Here is a 23,037-nt window from a genome sequence, read left to right as displayed (position 1 = left end):
AGATTATTTAGTTTAGATAGAAAAGGTTATAAACATAAAGCAAAATACAAAATAAAAGTTCAAAAACATAATATTTATATTAAATTTACTATAAAAAGAAATAAATTGTAACACATAAAAACTAAAAAATTATGCATGTACTTTGAGGCTTAGCCTCAAACCGCCTGCTTATATCTCGCCTCTTTGACACCCAACTACCTCACCTCCACCTTTAGCCTTTTAAAAATTAAAACCTTATTGCTAAGAAAGTAAATCCATGCAACAAAATCCAGAAACTTATAGAATTGTCCCTCAATATTAATCTAATCCATTTCCAATTTAGCCTGAGCCAAACGCTCTAAAGTTAAAAAAAAGGTGAATACATGCTAAAATGACTAGAACTCGACAAAAAAAATGTTTATGCGAGTTTACGTGCAGAACATCATAGTACAAAATAAATACACCAAATAACTAAAATTCATAAAATAAAACAAAGACTAAACTGCATAGATATACACCAGCAGGATGTCATAGCATTGGATGTTCTAAATGGAAAGTTTATATGATACATTACGATCATTCGTTCAGCCTATTGCTATATCTGGCCATAGTTGCAATTCCAACTTCTCAACTGCAAAATTTGCAAAAAGCAAGAAAAAATAAGTTACATTGCCCATTCCATGGATGTCAAAGAATGTCATTGAAGTACAGCTTTCAATGCTACAGGAAACAACATACCTTCCCAACAGTATCTTCAATAGTTGACAAGTCTTGTCTTTCCTTAAGGGATTCAATACGAGCTTTGATGAGGCGATTATGTTCCATAGCCTGATTCGCAACATGGTGATAATAGTAGTTAGAAATGGCAAAAATCATTTTTGAATTGAAGAGTAGCATGAGTCGCCTGTCCCATTGAGAAATAAAAAATCAAATCAATAAAGAAAGAAATGTGCTTTGGTTTTTGAATTTTAAATGGAGTGAGGGTTCTTTCACATAAATAAGGGGAAAAAAGAAAAAAAAACAAACAATTGGTTATGATTCTTCTGGCACTTTGTGATTGTTTAGTAAGTTTTTTTTTTTGAGAAAAGTTAAATTTTATTGAAGAAAGGAGAGGTATACAAGAGTGTGTACAAATACAAAAGAGGGGCGAGACCCCTGAGAATTACACAGGAGGGCAGGAATCACAGTACAGAGTCTCTAGAATAACTCCTAATTTTGCTAGACCATCTGCCATTACATTTAGTTCCCTTGGGATCCAGGTTAGAGAAACATTCAAAGGAGCCAGGAGGTCCCTTGCCTCTGATAGGAAGTGACTAAGTCTCCAAGGTCTAGTTTCCTGTTGTTCCAACCATCTTATAGGCTGAGTCACCTTCAATTGAGAAGCTTTGGATACCCAGTTTGCTGACTAGGTGAATCCCTGTTAGAGCTGCTAACACTTCTGCCTTTGTTGAGTCAGCTATCCCAATCGGACCACTATAAACCCAGCATGTGCGGGCCATTCTCATCTCTTAGAATTCCTCCAATGCCGGCAGCTCTGGGGTTACCATAAGCACTTCCATCAAAGCTGAGAGTCCAGATTCCTTCCCTTCTAACTAAAGGAGCTCTGGTAGAGAGTGGGGTAGGAGGGGAAGAAACCAGGAAGTTATATATGTTTCTGCTGAGACCATTGATACTAACTCCTGTAAACTCCTCTGAACTAGAGGCTCACAAGTTGCAGTAGTGGTTGATGTGGCCTTTAGATTTAGACCATTGATACTAACTCCTGTAAACTCCTCTGATCAGTTCACCTTTAGATTTAGACCTATTTTCAAACAGCCGATTGTTTCTTTCCTCCCAAAATCCCCAAAGAACAGTGTGCAGTTATCAACCAATAGGTCTACCTCTCTTGCTCAGACCTATTCCTTGCCACTGAGAAATCAGATCCTGCAGATGCTTAGGAGCCACCCAACTGAAGCCGACCAACTGAAGAAAGAAGTTCCAGATGCTGCTAGTTACCTGGCAGAGTATGAAGAGGTGGTCTGTTGTCTCTCCTTCACATAAGAAACAAACTCTAGAGGGTATAACCTTGCACCAGATCTTCTTGTGAGGGAAATCACTGTCTCGAGTAATGTAAAGGAGTTCAGTTAGCTCACTGATCTCTGCCTCCGAAACCCTTAAGGGTCTTCTGAAGTTCAGGTTTAGGTTTCTTTCTTTGCTGGATATGGGAAGGCACTGGGAGATGGTTGCACCCTTATTTATAAAGGTTGTAGAGTCTGGGATACAGATCTGCCAATGTTGAGTTGCTCCACCACAAATCCGTCCAGAATTTTATTCTATTACCGTTACCTACCTTGTATCTAATGAAAGGAAAAAAGAGGTTGTGAATAGCAGAAATACCTTTCCATGGATTAGAGAGAGCTGATCAGTTTGATCGGAGATTGCAGTCCCAACCATTTGCATTTAACCCATACTTGCTGGTGATGATAGTTGTCCAGAGAGAATTTGATTCCGTGGGGAATCTCCACAGCCATTTTCCAAGAAGGGCATTGTTTTTCTCTTTTAAATGCCCGGTTCCTAATCCTCCAGCCTCTTTTGGTTTACAGACCTGATTCCAATTAACTAGATGCCCTTTCTTGACACCTCCACCTTCCCAAAGGAAATCTCTTTGGATTTTCTCGATCTGTGATCTAATTCTTGCAGGGATCTGAAATACTGATAGGAAATAGACAGGCATGTTCGCATGGGAGGCCTTAATAAGAGTGATTCTACCCCCTTTTGATAGGTAGCAGCTTTTCCACCACAGGTTCCCAAAAGCTTGAATTTTTTGGGTTATCTCCTAGTGGCATGCCCAAATAAGAAAGGGGGAGATTTTCCACTCGACAATTCAGAGTTTCCTTGAAACTTTCCATCAAGGACCCTTCAATTTGGTTTATTGCTGCTAGGCTGCTCTTAGAGTAATTTACCTTCAGCCCCGATACTAGTTCAAAACACTGGAGAACTCTTTTCACATTTGAAATGTTCTCCAAATTGGCTTCTAGAAATAAGATGACATCATCAGCAAAGAGGAGGTGGGAAACATTTATGGCATCTCTTCCGACCTCAAAACCTTTGATCAAATTGAGGTTTTTAGCTTTCTCCATAAGCTGGCTGAAAACATCCATTACCATTGTAAAGAGGAACGGGGAGAGGGGGTATCCCTGCCGTAGACCCCTGCTGGCCTTAAAATAACCTTTAGGCTCTCCATTGATCATGACCGAGAACCAGGTAGAACTAATACAGCCTTTCATCCACTGCAGCCATTTTGAACCAAAGCCCTTCAAGTTTAGAATCTGGAGTAGGCAATCCCAATCAACCTTATCATAAGCTTTTTCAAGGTCTAGTTTCACTAGAAGGCCCTTCCTTCCACTCTTCCTTCTCTCTTCCATGACTTCGTTTGCAATTAGGATGCTATCTACAATCTGTCTTCCTTTCACAAAAGCAAACTGGGTTTGAGAAACCAACTCTTTTAGGACTTCTCTGAGTCGTTTTGCCAACACCTTTGCCATTATTTTGTACACACTCCCTACTAGACTTATTGGCCTGTAGTCTTTTACTTCCAAATACCATTTTTCTTTGGAATGAGGCATTTGAAAGTGGAGTTAATTCCTTTATTAACCACCCCCTTGGAGTGGAATTCTTTAAAGACCTCCAAAAGGTCCTCTTTTACTACTTCCCAGCAGATCTGGAAGAAGGAGATCGGGAACTCATCAGGCCCAGGTGCTCTATCTCCATCCATATCAAAGACTGCTTCTCTAATTTCTTGCTCTTCAAATTCCCTTTCAAGCCAAATTCTCGTCTTCTGCTAGAGCCGGCCCTTCCCAGTTTCTTAAGTTAAAGCACCTAGCCCTTTCCTTGGAGTAAAGAGATTTGAAGTGGTTTAGAAAGGTCTCAGTGATCTCCTCTACATCATCCACTTCCCTCTGGTCCACCTTAATTTTTGAGATGAGATTCTTTCTACACCTACCCAATGCATAGCTGTGGAAGAATTTTGTGTTGTTGTCTCCTTCCTTTAACCATCTGACTCTTGACCTTTGCCTCCAAAAAATTTCTTCTTTTCGGATTACCTTTTCCCGCAAACTCCTTAGAGCATCTCTCCTGCTTCTTCCTTCTCCATCCAGGTCTCCTGATTGCTCTTTTTTGTCCAACTCTTCCAGCTCCATGAGGATGCCATTTTTTTCTTCTGTAAATGATTTGAACTCTTTTCTCACCCAATACTTCAGTTTTCTTTTCAAGAATTCCAGCTTTTGCAGCAATCTGTACCTTGCCCAGCCTTCGGCTTTACATTCCTTCCACCATAAAGCTACATTTTTCAGGAAATCTTTGTGATGAGTCCACATCTTCTCCAATCTGAATGGGTGTTTTCCTTTCAAAGCCAGATCTGTTCTCAAGATTAGAGGCTAGTGGTCTGAAGTACGAGGTCTGATTTCTTGGAGGAGATTTGGAAAATTCTCTGCCTAGTCCGAGGAAACCAGAAACCTATCTAGTCTGCAGCTTATTGGATTCTCTTGAAGGTTTGACCAAGTGAACTGTAATCAACACTACTTAAACTTCCTATGTTACATGGATACAGATACAACGTGTTAAACTTGGCAAGTCCCCAAAAACAAAAAGAAGTATTAAGGGACTCAATTAACTATGGTTTTAACTCATTTTTTAATGATATACCTTTATGTGTTATAAAACTAGTGGGATAATTGTTGAAAAAAGGATAAAAAACATAGATGCATTAATCAGTGCAATCTACATAAAGCAAAAACAAAGGTTGATTATACTAAATTATCACAAATTAGCGCAAAAACTGTATCAGTGTATCCAATTGTCCAAAACTCCAAATAAAAATTCCAATTTGGTCCTATTAAAACACAATCATTAATTATCACAATGGGAATTACAAAGAGGAAGACAAACTTTCTTATCTTCCAACTTCAGCTTGAGCCCCAAGTAATGAAAAAAGAAAGAAAGAGAAAAGGAAAAAGAAAAAGAAAGAAAAAGAATTAAATTACAACTGTGCCCAAAACATTGACTCCCTGTCCACCCCTTGTTTAGCTAACCCATTAGCAAAAGAAATAGCTGATCTTTTTACCCAACTGATTTTAACTTCTATTTCTCGAACCAGCCATCTGAATTTCCTTCTCATATTGGTATATCTCCATAAACCACTATCATCTTTATTCAGCCACCCTACCACCACCTCCGAGTCCCCTTCAATTATGAGTTTTCTGAGATTCATCTCCCTAGCTTTCTGAACTCCTTCCAAGACTGCATGGATCTCAGCTCTAAGGGAGTCACCCACTCCAATTGAGCCTGAGAACATGGCAGAAACATCCCCATTCTCATCCCTAAAAACACCCCTAATCCCTAATTGTTCAAGGTTCCCTTTGCTATTTCCATCAAAGTTTAGTTTTATGAAGCCCGAAGGTGGGGGAGTCCAAGACACACTCGTTACTACTTTTAGTCTGGGTACAGCTAGCAACCTCACCCCACTTCCTCAGCATGTCATCCACTGTATAGTCTGTGGATAGCTCTAGGGATTTCATCCACTATACAACCCTTATATGGATCAGGGCCCTTAGATCTTCAGCACTTCTCTCTTCTTCAAAGAAGATCCTGGAGTTTCTTTCTTCCCATAAAGATCAGTAGACTGCTGCCCTCAGTCCTCTCCACATAGTCCTTCCCCTTTTCATACGCCACCTGACAAAAGGAGCAAAAAGACTTTGCATATTTGATGGAGGATTCCAAGTACACCCAAACAGAGAGAAAGCCCACTCCCAAATAGATTTTGCAAATTGGCAAGACACCAGTAAATGGAAACCAGTCTCCCCATCAGTTTTACAAAGAATACACCAATGAGGGGCCAAACAAGAATTGGGTTTCTTCTTTTGGAGCAGATCACTAGTGTTGATTCTTTCCAGAAATGCTTCCCAACAAAAACTACCAACCCTACCAACCCTCATTAACAGGGAAGGGGGGTTTACAGGATTGGTGGACTGGCTTAACACTTTAAAGGAGGAGGCATAGGAGAAGGAACCAGTAGGGGTGGGGGTCCAAATTCTAGAGTCTTCCTTAGCTGGGTCTAAGAACACATTATCAAGAAATTGGAGGAGACTCGAAGCACTGTCAAGGTCTGAATCTCTCACAGCCCTTCTCAGACCCAAATTCCAACCAAACCCAGAATTGGAAGAGGAAAGGATGATGAAAGAAGAAACTGTCTCATTTTTAAAAACAGATAAGGCATACAAAGAAGGAAACTAGTCCTTTAGAGGGGCATTCCCCACCCAAGTTTGTTCCCAGAATTTTATGGAGTTACCTGAATTCAAATCATACATGATAAGATGGGAGAAAACTAGTAATAGATCATGAATGGCTTTCCAAGGCAAAGTGCTTGTGGTCCTAGCCCGGAGTCCAGCATCCCATCCATTTAGCTTTGCCACTATTTTAGCCCATAATTTCTCCTTCTCTAGTGGGAATCTCCACAACCATTTCCCTAGAAGGGCCAAATTCCTTTCTCTAATGTTCCCAAGCTCTAATCCACCATTGTTTTTGCTCCTGGTCACCACCTTCCAGCTTACCCTATGGTCCCTCTTCTCCTCTCCTGGCTCCCAAAGGAAGTCTCTCATCATCTTTTCCAGTCTATTAGCAACCTTTACTGGGATTTTGAACACTGAAAGGAAATAAATGGGTAAATTTGCTAGAGTAGCCTTAATCAGTGTCATCCTACCACCAAGAGAAAGGTAATTATTTTTCCAAGAAACAAGTCTCTTTTCAAATTTTTCCACCACCAGATTCCAGAAACTCTCCCTCTTTGGATTGTCACCCAATGACAACCCTAAGTAGTTTAATGGCCATCCTAAAACCTCACACCCTAGCACTTCTACACTCTCCCTAATTTCTCCCTCCTCCAAATTCACACCCACTACACAACTTTTCTCAAAGTTCACCTTCAATCTTGACATTTGTTCAAAAAGTAGTATCACCAATTTCATGTTCTTAATATATTCCAAGTTTCCTCCTTCACAGAACAAAATTGTGTCATCTGCAAACTGTAGATGGGTGAGGGGGGTTTCCTCCCTTCCGACTCTCCATCCTCTAATGAGACTCCTAGAGTCTACTCTATTAATTAATCTCCCCAGGACATCAGCAATCAGTGTGAACAAGAAGGGAGATAGGGGGTCCCCTTGTGTAATACCCCTAGTAGCTAGAAAGAAATCTACCACTGTCCCATTCACCAGTATAGACTAATGACAATTCCAAACACATCCCATAATCCATTTGCACCATTTAGCCCCAAATCCAAATTTAGTCATAATTCTCCTTAAGAAATCCCAATCTACCAAATCATAAGCCTTTTCTAGATCCAACTTACATATCACTCCCTTCTTTCCATCCTTCTTAACATTTTCAACACTCTCATTCGCAATTAGGATCTGATCTATAATTTGTCTTCCACTCACAAAGGCTCCTTGATTTGGTGTAATGATAACGTAAATTCATATTATATCAATCAGTAAAATTAGCTCGAATGTTGTATTTTCAATAAATTGTCATAGTTCAAGTTACATACAAGTAATTTTCAATTCATTTTATTCATAAAAATATAATATTGAAGTCATTTTTAGTTTATTTTATTAATAATACATATTTTGGTCATTTTTATCCTAATTTGTTTATACTAATTAATATCAAATTATAATATGAATTCGACTCAAATCTGATAGATATCTGATGGATATGATCCAATTAGAATCCGAATATAAGCAAATCAAATTTGGATATACCTATTGTAGAGAGACTAGGCCGATTGGGCCCTAGTACTTGTTTATGTTTTAAGTAGCATCATGTTTACATTTTATGTGCTAATGGGCCTGTAATTAGTAATAGTTAGGTGATTTTAATAAAATATAAAGAGAGAGAGAGGAGGAAACCATCAAACTCTCTTCTCCTTTCTCTTCTTTTTCTCCATCTTCTTACTTCTGCTGTAATCACCTTTTTTCTTTTTATTTTACTGTTGTAATCAGGTTTAATAATCAGATTTGAAGGACAGTTACACATCTTGGTATCAAAGCAGTTTTTCCCTCTCCCTTTTTTTTCTTTTCTTTTCCCATACACCCTACGATTAGAAGAGTGTATGCAGAGATAAGCTTTTGACCATTTAGAGGACTGTTTTCCAAGTTGGTAGAGGGTTTGGAGAATTAGAGTCTGGCCGAAGAGTGCCAAGAAATGAAGCTGTTATTTTTCTGCCCAAAACCCTTGCTGACTAGAGAGATTTCAAGTTATAGGATACGGAGAAGGATTGGGTGTGGCGCTTAAGGCTTGGGAGGTTTCTTTTGATTCCCAAAAGGGCGTGGTTGAGGTTTGAAGAAGGTTGGGAAGCTCTAGCAGGAGTGGCTACCTTTTTTCTCTTTCTCACATTGAATCGGGTAAAGTGAAACCCTAGTTTTTGAACTTTTTCGTACACAGCTGACCTTAATTAGGTCCATAAAGAGTGAAAAATTAATTTTTGGTTTTCGTTTAATTAATGGAGCAATCTGGAAGTGAAATGAAACAGATTCCGATATCCGAGGTTGGTCTAGTAGATTCCTTTTTGTGTGGAGTGACTACAATTAAACTAAATGGAACCAATTATCTAGCCTGGGCACAATCTATACGGATTTATGTTTGTAGTAGAGGTAAACTGGGGTATCTCCTAGGCAATAAGGAGAAACCTACAGAGACGGACCCTATGCATAAAAAATGGATGTAGGAGAACTACATAGTGATTGGGTGGTTAGTCAACTCTATGTAGCTCCACATAAGCCAACATTACCTCTGGATGATTTCTACCAAGGAGATTTGGGACAATGTCACTGAAACATATTCACAAAAGTTAAATGTTGTGAGAGCCTATAAGTTGAAGAGTGATGTGAATATCTGAGACAAGGGGAGAAGAGTGTAGCAGTTTACTTCTCCATGTTGAAATCATTGTGGTAGGAGACTGATGTTATGGAGACAGTTGTATGGGATAGCACCAAGGATGCAAAGACATTTAGAAAATTGGTAGAACGAAACAGGGTGTTTGAGTTTCTTATAGGACTCAAACACCCTTGCTCAAGCATACTTTATGGTGAGTAGTGAAGAGAGTAGGCGGCAAGTACAATTACAAGGACCACCTTCAAAACACTTTGCAAATGTTGGGATAAAGCCGAAAGGGCTGATTAAGAAAAGGAAGTGATATGTGAATATTGTAAGAAACCGAAGCATACTAAGGACACTTATTGGAAATTCCATCTAGAACTTCTCCTGGACAAGTTTCAGAACAATAGCAACAACAATTTCAAGAAGAGTGGTCAAATAGGGAAGCCTAAAAATGCAAATGTTGCTACAATGCCTAAAGGCATAAATAGAGAGTAAAGAAAAATCGGCTATGGAGTAGCTGGTAGCAGTAAAGACAGAGTTTGAAAGGTATGAGAGGTACCTTAATCACTTGGAGGCCACTGTTGCAACATCCAACCCTTCAGGCAACACCTTGTCATCCGCATTTGTTCACTCAGATACCTGTGCTTCTACAAATCATGCTACTATTTCAGGTAATCATAAAATCCCTTAGGCTCCGTTTGGTTTAGGGAAAATTTGGGTGGGATGGAAAAGGATGGGATGGGATGAGAAAGTGTGAAAATTTCACCTTCCACCGTTTGGTTGTGAAGTTATATCTTGATGTACATTATTAGAGTAGTCCTTGTTGTACAATATCGTAATTCTTATTATTTTATTTGTTCTTTTTATCTTTCAGCCCTGTAAGGGCATTCTTGTAACTGTACATACCTTTTATCTCTTTAATATAAAAAAAGATTCTTTGGGGTGGGGGTCGACTATTCTGGACACCCCTAGATCTGTTTTCTTCTTGCTCTGAATTCAGTTCACATGGTATCAGAGCAAGTTGCTCTTTGATCTTCCTTCTCTCTAATCCACCTTGTTTTCGTGATCTATTGAGAACCTACATCTCTACCGAGTGGTCCTGGATTGTTTTGATCTCTCCAGGAACCCCTTTTCTGTTTTCTACGCATCCAGAGAGGGAGATTTTATTGGATCTCTCTCGTTTGACCTCCGTTTGCAGCAAGAATTGAAAGGAGTTGTCGCCTAGCCCTTCTCAACATATTCTGAAATTTTTATAGAAATCCATAAAGTTTTGAGAGAGATCTGGACTCTTCTTCTTGGCTGCTGCGCCCAGACTTTCCTTTTCTGGACTGTGTGTTCAGCTTTTCTTTGTTTTGGATCTTGAACAATCTTCGGCTAAAGTAAGGGGTTTCTATCTCAGTTTTTTAACTCTCTTGGATTGATTACAGCCTATTTCACTCGTCTTTGGATCAAGTTTTACTTCAGTTTAATCTCTTTAAACTTCAGTCGAACCCTATTTTGTGCTATTTTCTTGCTGTAATGGCTTCAGACAGAGGTGATATCATTCCTGCAAAGATGAATGGACAAAACTATGGGATGTGGAAGTTCCACTTCGACTTTTATGTTGAGGGAAAGGGTTTAGAAGGATATCTGAATGGAACGGTCACCAAACCAGATGAGACCGAGGCCAAAGCTCTACAACAATGGAAGTTGGATAACGGTAAACTTGTTTCTTGGATAGTATTAATCTAGTTTTCTTGATTTATGGGCTGAATATGAGATTGTTCACATTGAACCCTCGGATCCAATGGAGTGTGTGAAATATCTTTAGAAGCACTTTGAGAAGAGAAAGGTGACTCAATTCTTGATGAGACTTAGACCTGAATATGAGATAATCAGGTCCAACATTCTGAGTAGGGGAACTCTTCAAGATATGGATTCTGTTTTAGGGGAACTTTTGAGGGAAGAGACTAGACTTCTCACTACAGCCGGGTTTGATGGGAAGATGGCTGAAGTTGGGGCTGAAACAGCCTTTGTTGCTCATGGTGGTAACAAGCCAACCTCCAAGGACTTCTCCAAAACCCAGTGCTATGAGTGTAAGGGTTTTGGACATATTGCATCTCACTGTAAGAAGAAGAATGTGTGTACCAATTGCAAGCAACATGGTCACATAATTCCAAACTGTCCAGTCCGACCAGCTAAGGGCTCTCAGAAAAAGACACAGCCCCGGGCCTATCAGGCAACAGATGGACCAGCAACAAACACCGTATCTACTAAGGGTGAATCTTCAATGAAAGGTGATTCAATAGGAATCATGGATGAAGAAAGGGTTCGGCAACTGGTATTTTCTGCTATTTCCTTTGCTTTCTCTTCTATTGGTTTGTCTGGTAAGTTCTCTGCATTCTTCACCTTTACATGCTTGGATTATAGATTCAGGTGCCACCAACCATATGGCAAGAGCCTACCTCAATCACCCAATCCCTTCCACTAAAACTCACCATAAACATATTATTACTGCTAATGGTGACAAGTTAGACATCATTGGTAGTAATGATCTGTCCCTCCAATTGTCACCAACCAGATCCTTTCCTCTCTCCAAAACCCTCTTAGTACCCAACTTTACTACTAATCTGATTTCTATTGGTCAACTTGTTGATGAAGGAAATGTTCTCACCTTTTCTTATGATGGTTGCTTGATACAAGACTGGTACACTGGGAAGGTGAAAGGGAAGGAGCGTAGGCTGGGCCGTTTGTTTGTGCTGGAGTTCGAGAAATCTCAATCGGAGGCATCCTCAACTTTACTTAGTTCTTTGTTTGATTCTCTGTTGAGTTATAGAAATGATGTTTGGGATTTATGGCATAAACGATTGGGTCATCCATATTCCCAAAAATTAAAATTTTTTTTTGACTTTGGTTTGATTAAGAATAAAATTCCCCCTATTGATACTGTTAATGTTTCTTGCACTGCATGTTGTTTGAGTAAAAGTCATGTTTTACCATTTCTTCATACATCTGAACATGCCACTAAACCTTTTGAGATAATACATAGTGATGTTTGGTATGCTTCTATTACTTCACGATTGGGGTACAGATATTTCGTATTATTTATAGATGATTGTACCAGATATACTTGGATTTATTTTCTGCGACACAAATCAGAAGTCTTTGGTGCATTTAAATTGTTTCATACTATGGTGCAAAATCGATTCAAGTGCAACGTGACTATCTTCCGCTCAGATTCAAGGGGAGAATATAGAGATGAAGACTTCCTGGCATACTTGAGGAGTTATGGAATTCAGTCTCAGCGCAGTTACCCAGACACTCCACAACAAAATGGTGTAGTTGAACAAAAGAACAAACATATTCTCAGTGTTGTGCGGACATTACTACAGGAGTCTCATACTCCAACTTCATTTTGGGTAGAAGCAGCCAGTACAACTATGTATTTGATCAATTTTCATCCATCCTCTATTCTAGGCAACACTTCTCCCTTCCAAAAACTTTTTGGTTATCCCCCAGATTTCTCTAACCTTCATGTTTTTTGTTGTCTTTTTTTTGTTCACCTTCCTGTTTGTGAATGATCTAAATTAACTGCTTAGTCTGCCATGTGTGCCTTTGTGGGATATAGTCCTGACTACAAAGGATTTTTGTATTATGATCCTGCTATTTGTCGTATTTGGATTTCTCTGAATGTTGTGTTTCTTGAACATATCTCCTTTGTTGGGGTTACTAGATTGCCTGCTCCTTCCATCTCTATGTTGTAGGACTTTGATTCAAATGATACTACTACTTCCTCAACCGAGAGAGATCTTCTTGTCTTCACCCGCAAGCGGCTACATGTCCCGGCTCCTGCACCTACAACCCCCCTTCCACCTGGTCCAAACTATTCATCTCAGATATCCTCTGTAAGTGCTACCTTGACCCAAGATCCTCCTATTTCAGATAATAGTTCAGTTATTCCACTTCGTCGTTCTACCTATATCTCTCGACCTCCTAACCGCTATGGTTTTCCTTCAAACCAGAGTTCATTTTCTACTATACTTTCTTCCACAGATATCCCTAGATCTTATTAGCAAGCCATTAGAAGTTCCCAGTGGAAAGAAGCTATGGATGCCAAAATTCAAGCCTTCCATGAGAATGAAACTTGGGATCTAGTGCCAGCTCCTCCAGATGCTTCTATTGTTGGAAGCCGTTGGGTCTATACGATCAAATTGAAATCAGATGGTTCACTTGATCGATATAAGGCCCGGTTAGTTGCTCAAGGATACAGTCAAGAATATAGGATTGATTATGAAGAAACATTTTCCCCGGTTGCTAAGATCACCACAGTTCGGACTCTTATGGCCATATCTACTGTTTATTCCTGGACTATTTACCAATTAGATGTGAAGAATGCTTTCCTTCATGGTGAACTAAAGGAGACAATCTACATGAAACCTCCGCCTGGATATTACAATGATCATTTACAGGTCTGTTGTCGGAAGAAGTCTTTATATGGCCTAAAGCAAGCACCTAGGGCTTGGTTTGAGCGCTTCCGGGATGTTGTTGCAATTGGGTATAATCAAAGTTCCTCTGACTACTCTCTCTTTGTTAAGAGAAGATCCCAGGGTATTACTATTCTTCTACTATATGTTGACGGCATACTTCTAATGGGGGATAATCATGACGACATTTGTGGGCTAAAGACCTTCATAACTCATTTCACATGTTTCGACTGCTGCTACAGTAGTCCGAACAAGAAGAAGAAGGGTCTGTCGAAAATCTGATGGTTAACCCATCCAGTCGACCCCCTTAATCTATATTAGATTCTAATAATGTTTACAAAGACAGAAATGCCCTTACTTAAGTGTGGGGTAGAGTAACTCTAATAACACTGCCACATAAGCAAGTTACTTAATAAACAGAAGAAGACTAAACTACCCCTATTCGGCACATCTTAACACTCCCCCTCAAGCTAGAGAATATGTCATATAATCCCAGCTTATTATATAGATAGTTCACTTTCCCTGAGCTTAGAGCCTTTGTAAACAAATCTGCCCACTGGTCATTAGAGCCAACATGTTCTGTATTTATCTCTCCAGCAAGAACCTTCTCTCTCACAAAGTGGCAATCAACCTCTATGTGCTTTGTTCTCTCATGAAAGACAGGATTGGATGAGATATGGAGTGCAGCTTGGTTGTCACAGTACAATCTCATAGGTTTATCCATGTGAAACCCAATTTCTTGTAGGAGATTCCTCAGCCACACTAATTCACAGGTAGTGTGAGCCATGGCCCTATATTCGGCTTCAACACTGCTTTTGGCCACAACCGTCTGCTTTTTACTCTTCCATGTCACAAGATTTCCTCCCATAAATGTGCAATAGCCTGTAGTAGATCTTCTGTCACTCACTGAGCCTGCCTAGTCTGCATCTGTATACCCAACTACTTCAAGTTTTCCTCTTGGTTTATACAATAGCCCACGGCCTGGAGCTCCTTTCAGATACCTCACAATTCTAAGGACTGCATCCCAGTGAGGTATACGAGGGTTCTGGATGAATTGGCTCACCACACTGACTGCAAAGATGTCGGGTCTCGTGATAGTCAGATAGTTCAGCTTTCCCACTAGTCGTCTATACCTTCCAGGATCTTCAAATACTTCTCCTGTATCACTACTCAACTTAACATTTGGTTCCATAGGGGTCTCAGCCGGTTTTGCACCTAACAGTCCTGTTTCTTCCAATAGATCAAGGGCATATTTCCTTTGGCACAGATTCACACCTTGTTTTGACCTGGCAACCTCTATTCCCAAGAAATACTTTAATGTTCCAAGGTCCTTTGTTTGAAAATGATTTTGCAGAAATACCTTTAGTTTGCCAATCCCCAATTTATCACTACCAGTGATGACAATATCATCCACATAGACCACTAATAAAATCTTCCCAGCTTCTGAGTCATAGCTGAACACTGAGTGATCAACCTGGCATTGCTTCATTCCAAAACTCCTCACCACTTCGTTGAACTTCCCAAACCAAGCACGTGGAGATTGCTTCAACCCATAAATTGCTTTCTTCAGCTTGCACACCTTACCACCCTCCCCCTGAGCAACAAACCCAGGTGGTTGCTCCATATATACCTCCTCCACTAGATCACCATGGAGGAAGGCATTCTTTATGTCAAGTTGAAGGAGAGGCCAATCATACATAACTGCCAAGGAAATTAGGACACGAACGGAACCAATTTTAGCCACCGGAGAGAATGTCTCCATGTAGTCCACACCATACAACTGTGAGTAACCTTTAGCAACAAGTCTGGCCTTCAGACGCTCCACACTACCATCTGGCCAGTATTTCACAGTATACACCCACTTACAGCCCACAACATGCTTACCAAGTGGGAGAGTAGTAAGTTCCCAAGTTTGAGTATGTTGAAGAGCAGAAAGTTCCTCCTCCATTGCCCGCCGCCATCTAGGTGAACTAAGAGCTTCTTGAACATTGTTAGGTATGGAAATAGAAGACAAAAGTGAAACAAACTGGCAAAGTGAAGTAGAAAGACGAGATAATGAAACAAAATTGGAAATGGGATGGAGTATAGAACTACGTTTACCTTTCCGTAAGGCAATGGGTAGGTCAAGGTCTGAAGGTTCAGCAATAGGAGCCATGAGAGGATCCGCAGATGAGGTAGAAGCAGGAGGAGGGGCCGGTGTCGTTTGACGTGTATACACTTGTCGGATCGGTGGTCGTTCAGTGGTGACCTGCACTGGATGAGGAGATGAGTCTACTCCAACAACAACCTCTGGAACTGAATCAATGACAGGAAGAGGAAGAGGAGGTAAGGGTGAGGACAAGGGTGCTTCATGACTGGAGAAGAAAGGGACAGACTCAAAAAAGGTGACATCAGGGCAGACATAGCACTTTCGGGCAATGGGATTATAACACTTGTACCCTTTTTGAGTCCGAGAGTAGCCAAGGAAGACATTTAATTGAGCGTGCATCTAGCTTGTCTATTCCAGGACTCAAATTATGAACAAAGAACACACAACCAAAGACACGAGGAGTTAATGGATGTTAGAATGCTAGAGTGTGTTCGGCTGATAGGGTCTCCTATTAGCCCATTCTTATGTTAATTTTATCTTGTAACTGGGCCTTTGCTAATGGGCCTAATCCTGTTTATGTTTTAAGTATTCTGGTTGTCCCATTACTAATCAGGGGTATACCAGTAATTTTATTGTACTTTGTACTTCACTTATATTTAAATAAAGGCCTGGTCGACTGCTAACATAGTTTGACATTCTCTGCATCTAAGAAGTTCATCCTCTTCTTTACTACTTCGAGTTCAGCTTCTTAGTTTACATGGTATCAGAGCATTAGCTCCTTCCTGGTTTCAACCGGTGCACTATCTTCTCTTGCTGCCTTCTTTTATCTTCTCCTTTCTTTCTGGGTTGCTGCAGTAAAGACCCAGAAGTGTAAGGGAACTCAGCAAGTTCGAACCTAGGGTTTCTCTTGGTTGTAGGACTCAAGGGAAGTAAGACCCAGAAGTAGATGTCCTACTAGTTTTTTTTAGCAAGTAGTAGCTATTTGGCTACTAAGAGAGGTCTGTACAAGACAGACCTAGTTGAGGACTGATTCCAGCAGGCCTAGCACTAGCCGAAAGGGGGAGGGCTTCCTCTACAGTTGCAGCTTTGGTGCTCCAGCAAGACCTTTACAGAACTGTGGCGACTTCAGTTACAGATCATTTCCAGGTCGGTTATCAGCCCTTCTTCTAGTATCAGCACTACTTCAGCTCTGTGAACTGGTTCAGTTACAGACCTTCATTTGCTACTGTACCCAAACTGGTTTAGTCTAAGTGAAGCCTATCCAGTGTGTTATTAGCACTTTTGCTACTGTACCCGAACTGGTTTAGTCTAAGTGAAGCCTATCCAGTGTGTTATTAGCACTGTGAACTCTGAAGTGAAACCTATCTGGTGTGCTACCAACACTGTGAACTCTGTGACCACTTCGGCCAGCCCTAACCAGAACCACCTACCGCACTGTGAACAAACTCTTTGACCGAAGTTAGGATGTCATCACTATCTGGTGAAGTTTCTTCTAGAGATAACAGATCTATTACAAGGTCCTCAAACCTGGAGAACCCTAATCTGCATAGCTTGCAAATTACAAGTGTGCTATTGGATGAGTACAACTTTAGAGAGTGGTCAGTCTCAGCAAGACTGTTCATTACCTCTCGTGACCTCACAGGCTATTTAGATGGAGACAAAAAGGAACCAGAAATCAACAGCCCTGAATACACTGTGTGGCGCAAGGAAAATGCCACAGTCATGTCTTGGTTGCTAGCCTCCATGACTCCTCGGGTGGCCAGAACTGTTTATCACTTCCCTACAGCCGCAAAAATCTGGGAGAAAGTATCTAAGACATATGGCCAAAAGAAGAACAATGCCAGAATCTACAGGCTGAACCAAGACATTGCAGCCCTAAGGCAAGGAGACATGTCTGTGGCAACATACTTTGCAACACTGGAAGGCCTCTGGGAAGAGCTTGACCATCACTTGATTTTGGATTGGGAAAATGCAAGGGATAAGGAGAGGCATGACAAGCAGATTGAGGAGGGCAGAGCCTTCAAGTTCCTGGCAGGCTTAGACCCTATATATGAAGGTGTAAGGTCACAGATTCTAGGGAGAGACGAATTACCTAAAATTCATCATGTTTACTACCTGGTGAGGAATGAAGAGGTAAGGAGAAAGGAGATGCAACTTGATTCCCAGACACAAGCAACAGAACTATCTGGTGAACATTCAGTCTTAGTCTCCACTAAGGGAAACAGATTTTCAGACAAGAAGACCCTCAAGTGTACCCATTGTGGTGGTGAGAAACACACAAAGGAGAAATGTTGGGTATTGTACCCTCATCTGAAGCCAGTTGCTCTGAGAAAGGACAAAAGGCAACATAAGGGCCATACGGCAAGTGGGAATCTTGCCACCAACAGCAGTAGTGACATCTCACAGAGTACTCAGCCAGTGTCTTCACCACAAAGCAGGTTGCTGATTCTACTGGACCAAGTACCTTGGGATTTACAGCTAGTGAGGTAGAGGTTCTCAGTCAGGCATTAGCCCGTCTGAAGAACAATCCTTTAGCTTCCACCTCTCTTGTCAAATCAGGTACAGCCTCTGCATTTAGTGCAACTAGTTCCATTAATTCTAGCTCTTGGGTGATTGACTCAGGGGCCACTGACCATATGACACACATGTCCTCATTATTCTCCTCATATCATTTGTTGTCGGGCCAGGATAAGATGAGAGTAGCTGATGGGTCACTCTCCACCATCTCGAGAAAGGGAGTGGTTGACTTAAGCAAGGATCTCTCTCTTAAATCAGTCTGACATGTTCCTAGTCTTACATCAAATCTGTTGTCTGTTTCAAAGCTTACAAGAAATTTGAACTGCAACATAACTTTTTTTCCCTCTCACTGTGTCTTCCAGGACAGATTGACGAGGAGAACGATTGGGAGTGGTCGTGAGTATGAGGGCCTCTACTATTTTGATGCGGATGTCAGCTCAGCACTGCAAGCTTCTGCTACTACTAGTCCAAAAAGTGTGGAGTCAAGAGCTAGGCTGCACTTGTGGCATGCTAGGCTAGGTCACTTGTCCTTTTCTTCTTTAGCTATGTTGTTTCCCGATTTATGTAAGGGAATTCCGAGTCAAAGTTTAGTATGTGATGTGTGTCAAATGTCAAAACAATGCAGATCAATGTATCCAATTTCTAGTAATGAAATACAAGCCTCTTTTGATTTGGTCCATTCTGATGTTTGGGGTCCTTCACCCATTGTTTCCATTGATGGCTTCCGTTATTTTATCAGTTTTATTGACCATTATTCTCGGTGCACTTGGATTTATCTGTTAAAAGGATGTGAAGAAATTCCACGGATAACTATGATGTTTTGCAAGATGATTGAAACACAATTTGGGAAGAAGATTAAACAATTTCGTTCAGACAATGCAGCTGAATACTTTGAAAGATCCCTGAACTCATTCATGGAAGACGAAGGCATGTTACATTAGTCATCATGTGCTTACACCCCTCAGCAAAATGGAGTTGCTGAGCGCAAGAACAGGCACCTAATGGAGACAGCTCGAGCTTTACTTTTCTAGCACAATGCGCCCAAGCAATATTGGTCTCAAGCTGCCCTCACTGCATCATACCTGATAAATCGGATGCCATCTAAGGTACTGGGTATGAAGACCCCCTTCTCTGTGTTGTGTCCCACTCTTCCAGAATTTCCTCTTCCCCCACGGGTTTTTGGATGTACATGCTTCATACATGTGAAGGATCCAAAGAAACGCAAGCTAGATCCTAAGGCTACAAAGGGAATATTTTTGGGGTACTCTCCTACACAAAAGGGGTATAAGTGTTATGATCCTGTCTCCAAGAAAAAATATGTCACCAGAGATGTAGTCTTTTTTGAGTCTCAACCCTATTTCCAGTCTTCCCAGAATCCTCTTCAGGGGGAGACTAGTGGAATGGAAGAGGATTCTCAGTCTCCCTTCTTTTTTGTTCCCCTTTCATCACCTTCCACTACTCCTAGCTGTAACATTCCAGGTCAACCTAGTGAGACTCCAGCTTCAGCTAATGCTTCTGATGACTCCAGCAGACAAGAGAAAGAGATACTCACATACAGTAGAAGAAAAAAGGGCCCTCAGCCTCATGATTGCAACCAGTTGAACTCAGATCAATCTGTCTCGGCAATCCAAGGTATTTCTGACTCTCTCAATTCAGATTTGGATCTTCCTATTGCTCTCCGTAAGCCTGTTCGTTCTTGTACCACTCGGCATTCCATAGTTGATTATGTCTCTTACTCACATTTATCACCTGCCTATCATTCCTTTGTGTTTGCTCTTTCCTCTGTATGTGTCCCTTCCAGATATTCAGAGGCGGTATCTGATCCAAGATGGAAAGAAGCCATGAATGAAGAAATGAAAGCCCTAATGAAAGCAAGAACGTGGGAATTGGTGGACCTGCCAGAAGGGAAAGGCACCATTGGGTGCAAGTGGGTATTCACAGTAAAGCACAGGGAAGACGGGTCAATTGAAAGATACAAGGCCAGACTTGTGGCAAAGGGATTTACACAAAAGGAAGGAAATGACTACAAGGAAACCTTTGCCCCGGTAGCAAAACTCAACACAATCAGGGTTCTACTGTCATTAGCTGCAAAATTCTCTTGGGAACTCCATCAGCTGGATGTGAAGAATGCTTTCCTAAATGGTGATCTACATGAAGAGGTATTCATGGAACCCCCACCTGGATATAATGTTGGAAAGGTGTGTAAATTAAGGAAAGCTTTGTATGGCTTGAAGCAATCTCCCCGGGCATGGTTTGAGAGACTCTGTACGGCCATGGAAAAAGTGGGGTACACTCAGAGCAGTGCGGATCATACATTGTTTACAAGGAGGCAGGATGGAAAACTTACAGCTCTCATTGTTTATGTGGATGATATGGTGATTACTGAAAATGATGTGAAAGAGATGAAGAAGCTGAAGGAGTTGTTAGCTTCAGAATTTGAGATCAAGGACCTGGGAAATCTGAGATATTTTCTCGGGATTGAAGTTGCTAGATCAAGAGAAGGAATCTACATATGTCAACGAAAATATGTGTTAGATCTCCTAGAAGAAACAGGCATGATGAGGTGCAGGCCAGCAGACACACCAATAGAACCGAACCATGGATTACAAGAATCAATGGGTGAGGAATACTGTGATAAGGAAATGTACCAAAATTTGGTAGGAAAACTGATATACTTATCCCTCACTAGGCCAGACATTGCCTATGCAGTGCATATTGTCAGTCAATTCATGCACTCACCAAAGACTCCTCATATGAGAGCAGTGGAAAGAATTCTCAGATACTTGAAAACTTGCCCAGGGAAAGGAATTCTATTCAAGAAGAACAGTAGACTGGAAATTGAAGCCTACACTGATGCTGATTGGGCTGGGTCTGTTGGAGACAGAAAATCAACCTCAGGTTACTGTACATTCTTGGGAGGAAACCTAGTTACATGGCGCAGTAAGAAGCATAATGTTGTGGCTAGATCAAGTGCAGAAGCAGAATACCGAGCTATGGCACATGGGGTTGCTGAACTCTTATGGCTCAGAACTCTCCTTAATGAGCTTGGTATCAAGACTGAAGGTCCTCTCAAGTTGTATTGTGATAATAAAGCAATTATCAACATTGCCAACGATCCCGTGCAACATGACAGGACAAAACATATTGAAATTGATCGACACTTTGTCAGAGAGAGAATTGTTTCAGGGGAACTCTGTGTGCCTTATACTCCATCAGAAATGCAGATTGCAGATGTGTTAACAAAAGGGCTGGCAACTACAAAGTTCAAGGACATACTTGGCAAGCTGAACATGATTGATATCCATGTTTAGCTTGAGGGGGAGTGTTAGAATGCTAGAGTGTGTTCGGCTGATAGGGTCTCCTATTAGCCCATTCTTATGTTAATTTTATCTTGTAACTGGGCCTTTGCTAATGGGCCTAATCCTGTTTATGTTTTAAGTATTCTGGTTGTCCCATTACTAATCAGGGGTATACCAGTAATTTTATTGTACTTTGTACTTCACTTATATTTAAATAAAGGCTTGGTCGACTGCTAACATAGTTCAACATTCTCTGCATCTAAGAAGTTCATCCTCTTCTTTACTACTTCGAGTTCAGCTTCTTAGTTTACAATGGAAATGGAGATAAAGTGGGAAACAAGATGGAGAAGGGGGACCGGCCATGAAGAATAAAAGAGGGCATCCGATTAATGAGAAAACATGCAGTGAGTACAGCATCAATCCAAAACCGTTTAGGAACATTCATGTGGTGAAGCATAGACCGAGCAATTTCAAGAAGATGACGATTCTTCCGTTCAGCCACCCCATTTTGTTGAGGGGTGAAAGCACACGAGGTCTGATGAATAATGCCATGCTATTCTAAATACTATTGAAATGAAGTAAGAAAGTATTCACGACCATTATCTGAACGGAGAACTTTGATTGGAACACCAAATTGTGTGCGTAATTCAGCATGGAATTTTTGAAAAATGGAAAATAATTCACTTCTTTCTTTCATTAAGTAAATCCATGTCATTCTTGAACAATCATCAATAAAGGAGACAAAATATTTGTACCCATTATAAGACTATTTTGATTGGACACCAAACATCTGAATGAACCAAAGAAAAAAGACTCAACATACGACTCTCAACTCTTGGAGTGAAGGACACACGACGGTGTTTACCAAACTGACATGACTCACATTGTAAAACTAACAACTGACTCAATGATGGAACCAACATCTTGAGAACCTTGAGAGATGGATGTCCCAGTCAGCAATGCCATTGTAGAGGAGTAAGGGAAGTCTGAAGTGCAATTGAAGATCCACCACTGTCAAGGTAATACAATCCACCAGCTTCATGCCCCCCACCAATCTTCTTCCCCGTCTTGAGATCCTGAAAAACACAAGTGGAAGGAAAGAAGGTAACAGAACAGTTAAGAGCTTTGGTTATTTTACTAACAGACATAAGATTGAATGGAAACTTAGGTACATATAAAACAGATGATAAGGGGACAAAAGCCATGTCAACATTACCAACACCACAGATGGGAGATGAGGACCCATTGGCAAGTGTAACAGTTTGTGATGTGGAGGTTTCGGAAAGAGAAGAGAACACACCTGGAGTCCCGGTCATATGATCTGAGGCTCCAGAGTCAATAATCTAGGAAGGAGTTTTAGATGACATGCAAGCAATACATGATTGGGCATATGTGGCAGTGGTATGCTGTGAAGTAGTTTGAAGGAACCGTTCATACTCATCACGCGGAACACTCACCATCTCCCTCCCAGAAGTAGATGTAGATGTGGGAGGTGTTCGGTCTACCAGTTTACTGTCACTAATAGCAACCTCTCCTGCTACAGCATGATTAGCCCATTTAGAGGGAGGGCCATATAGGTCATAACAGAAATTCACTGTGTGTCCTTCCCTACCACAATGTGTACACTTCCTTGTAGAGTTATTTTATCCTCTGCCACGACCTCCCCTTGAGTCACGGCCACCTTGACCAATCATGGAATTGCCACTGCCCCCTCTGAGATGACCTCCCCCTCTTGTACTATGTGCACCACCTCTATCTGTCACAAGTGCTGATCTATCAG

At 41.0% G+C, this 23,037-nt stretch overlaps 1 protein-coding gene across 6 annotated transcripts in view; it reads right to left on the bottom strand.

The window, feature by feature from the left end:
• Positions 1–300: 300 nt before the first annotated feature.
• EMB3006 (embryo defective 3006) overlaps positions 301–23,037 on the bottom strand; it is a 92,435-nt gene continuing 69,698 nt past the window's right edge. For 5 of the 6 annotated variants that reach the window (XM_010244825.3, XM_088895370.1, XM_010244824.3 and 2 more), the window contains 2 exons: positions 718–807; positions 301–610 (listed from right to left, as the gene is read on the bottom strand). In XM_010244825.3, the coding sequence (XP_010243127.1) occupies positions 575–610; positions 718–807 (126 nt within the window). In that variant the 3' untranslated portion in view covers positions 301–574. Of the gene's footprint in view, positions 611–717; positions 808–9,448; positions 9,537–23,037 lie in introns of all 6 variants that reach the window. The other variant, XR_016080699.1, reaches the window with a different exon arrangement.

The sequence above is a fragment of the Nelumbo nucifera genome, chromosome 1, assembly GCF_055504915.1.
Source record: "Nelumbo nucifera cultivar China Antique chromosome 1, China Antique-T2T, whole genome shotgun sequence".
Classification (NCBI taxonomy): domain Eukaryota; kingdom Viridiplantae; phylum Streptophyta; class Magnoliopsida; order Proteales; family Nelumbonaceae; genus Nelumbo; species Nelumbo nucifera.
The sequence above is the reverse complement of the archived record's forward strand: the minus strand, read 5'-3'. Positions and strand labels throughout refer to the sequence as shown.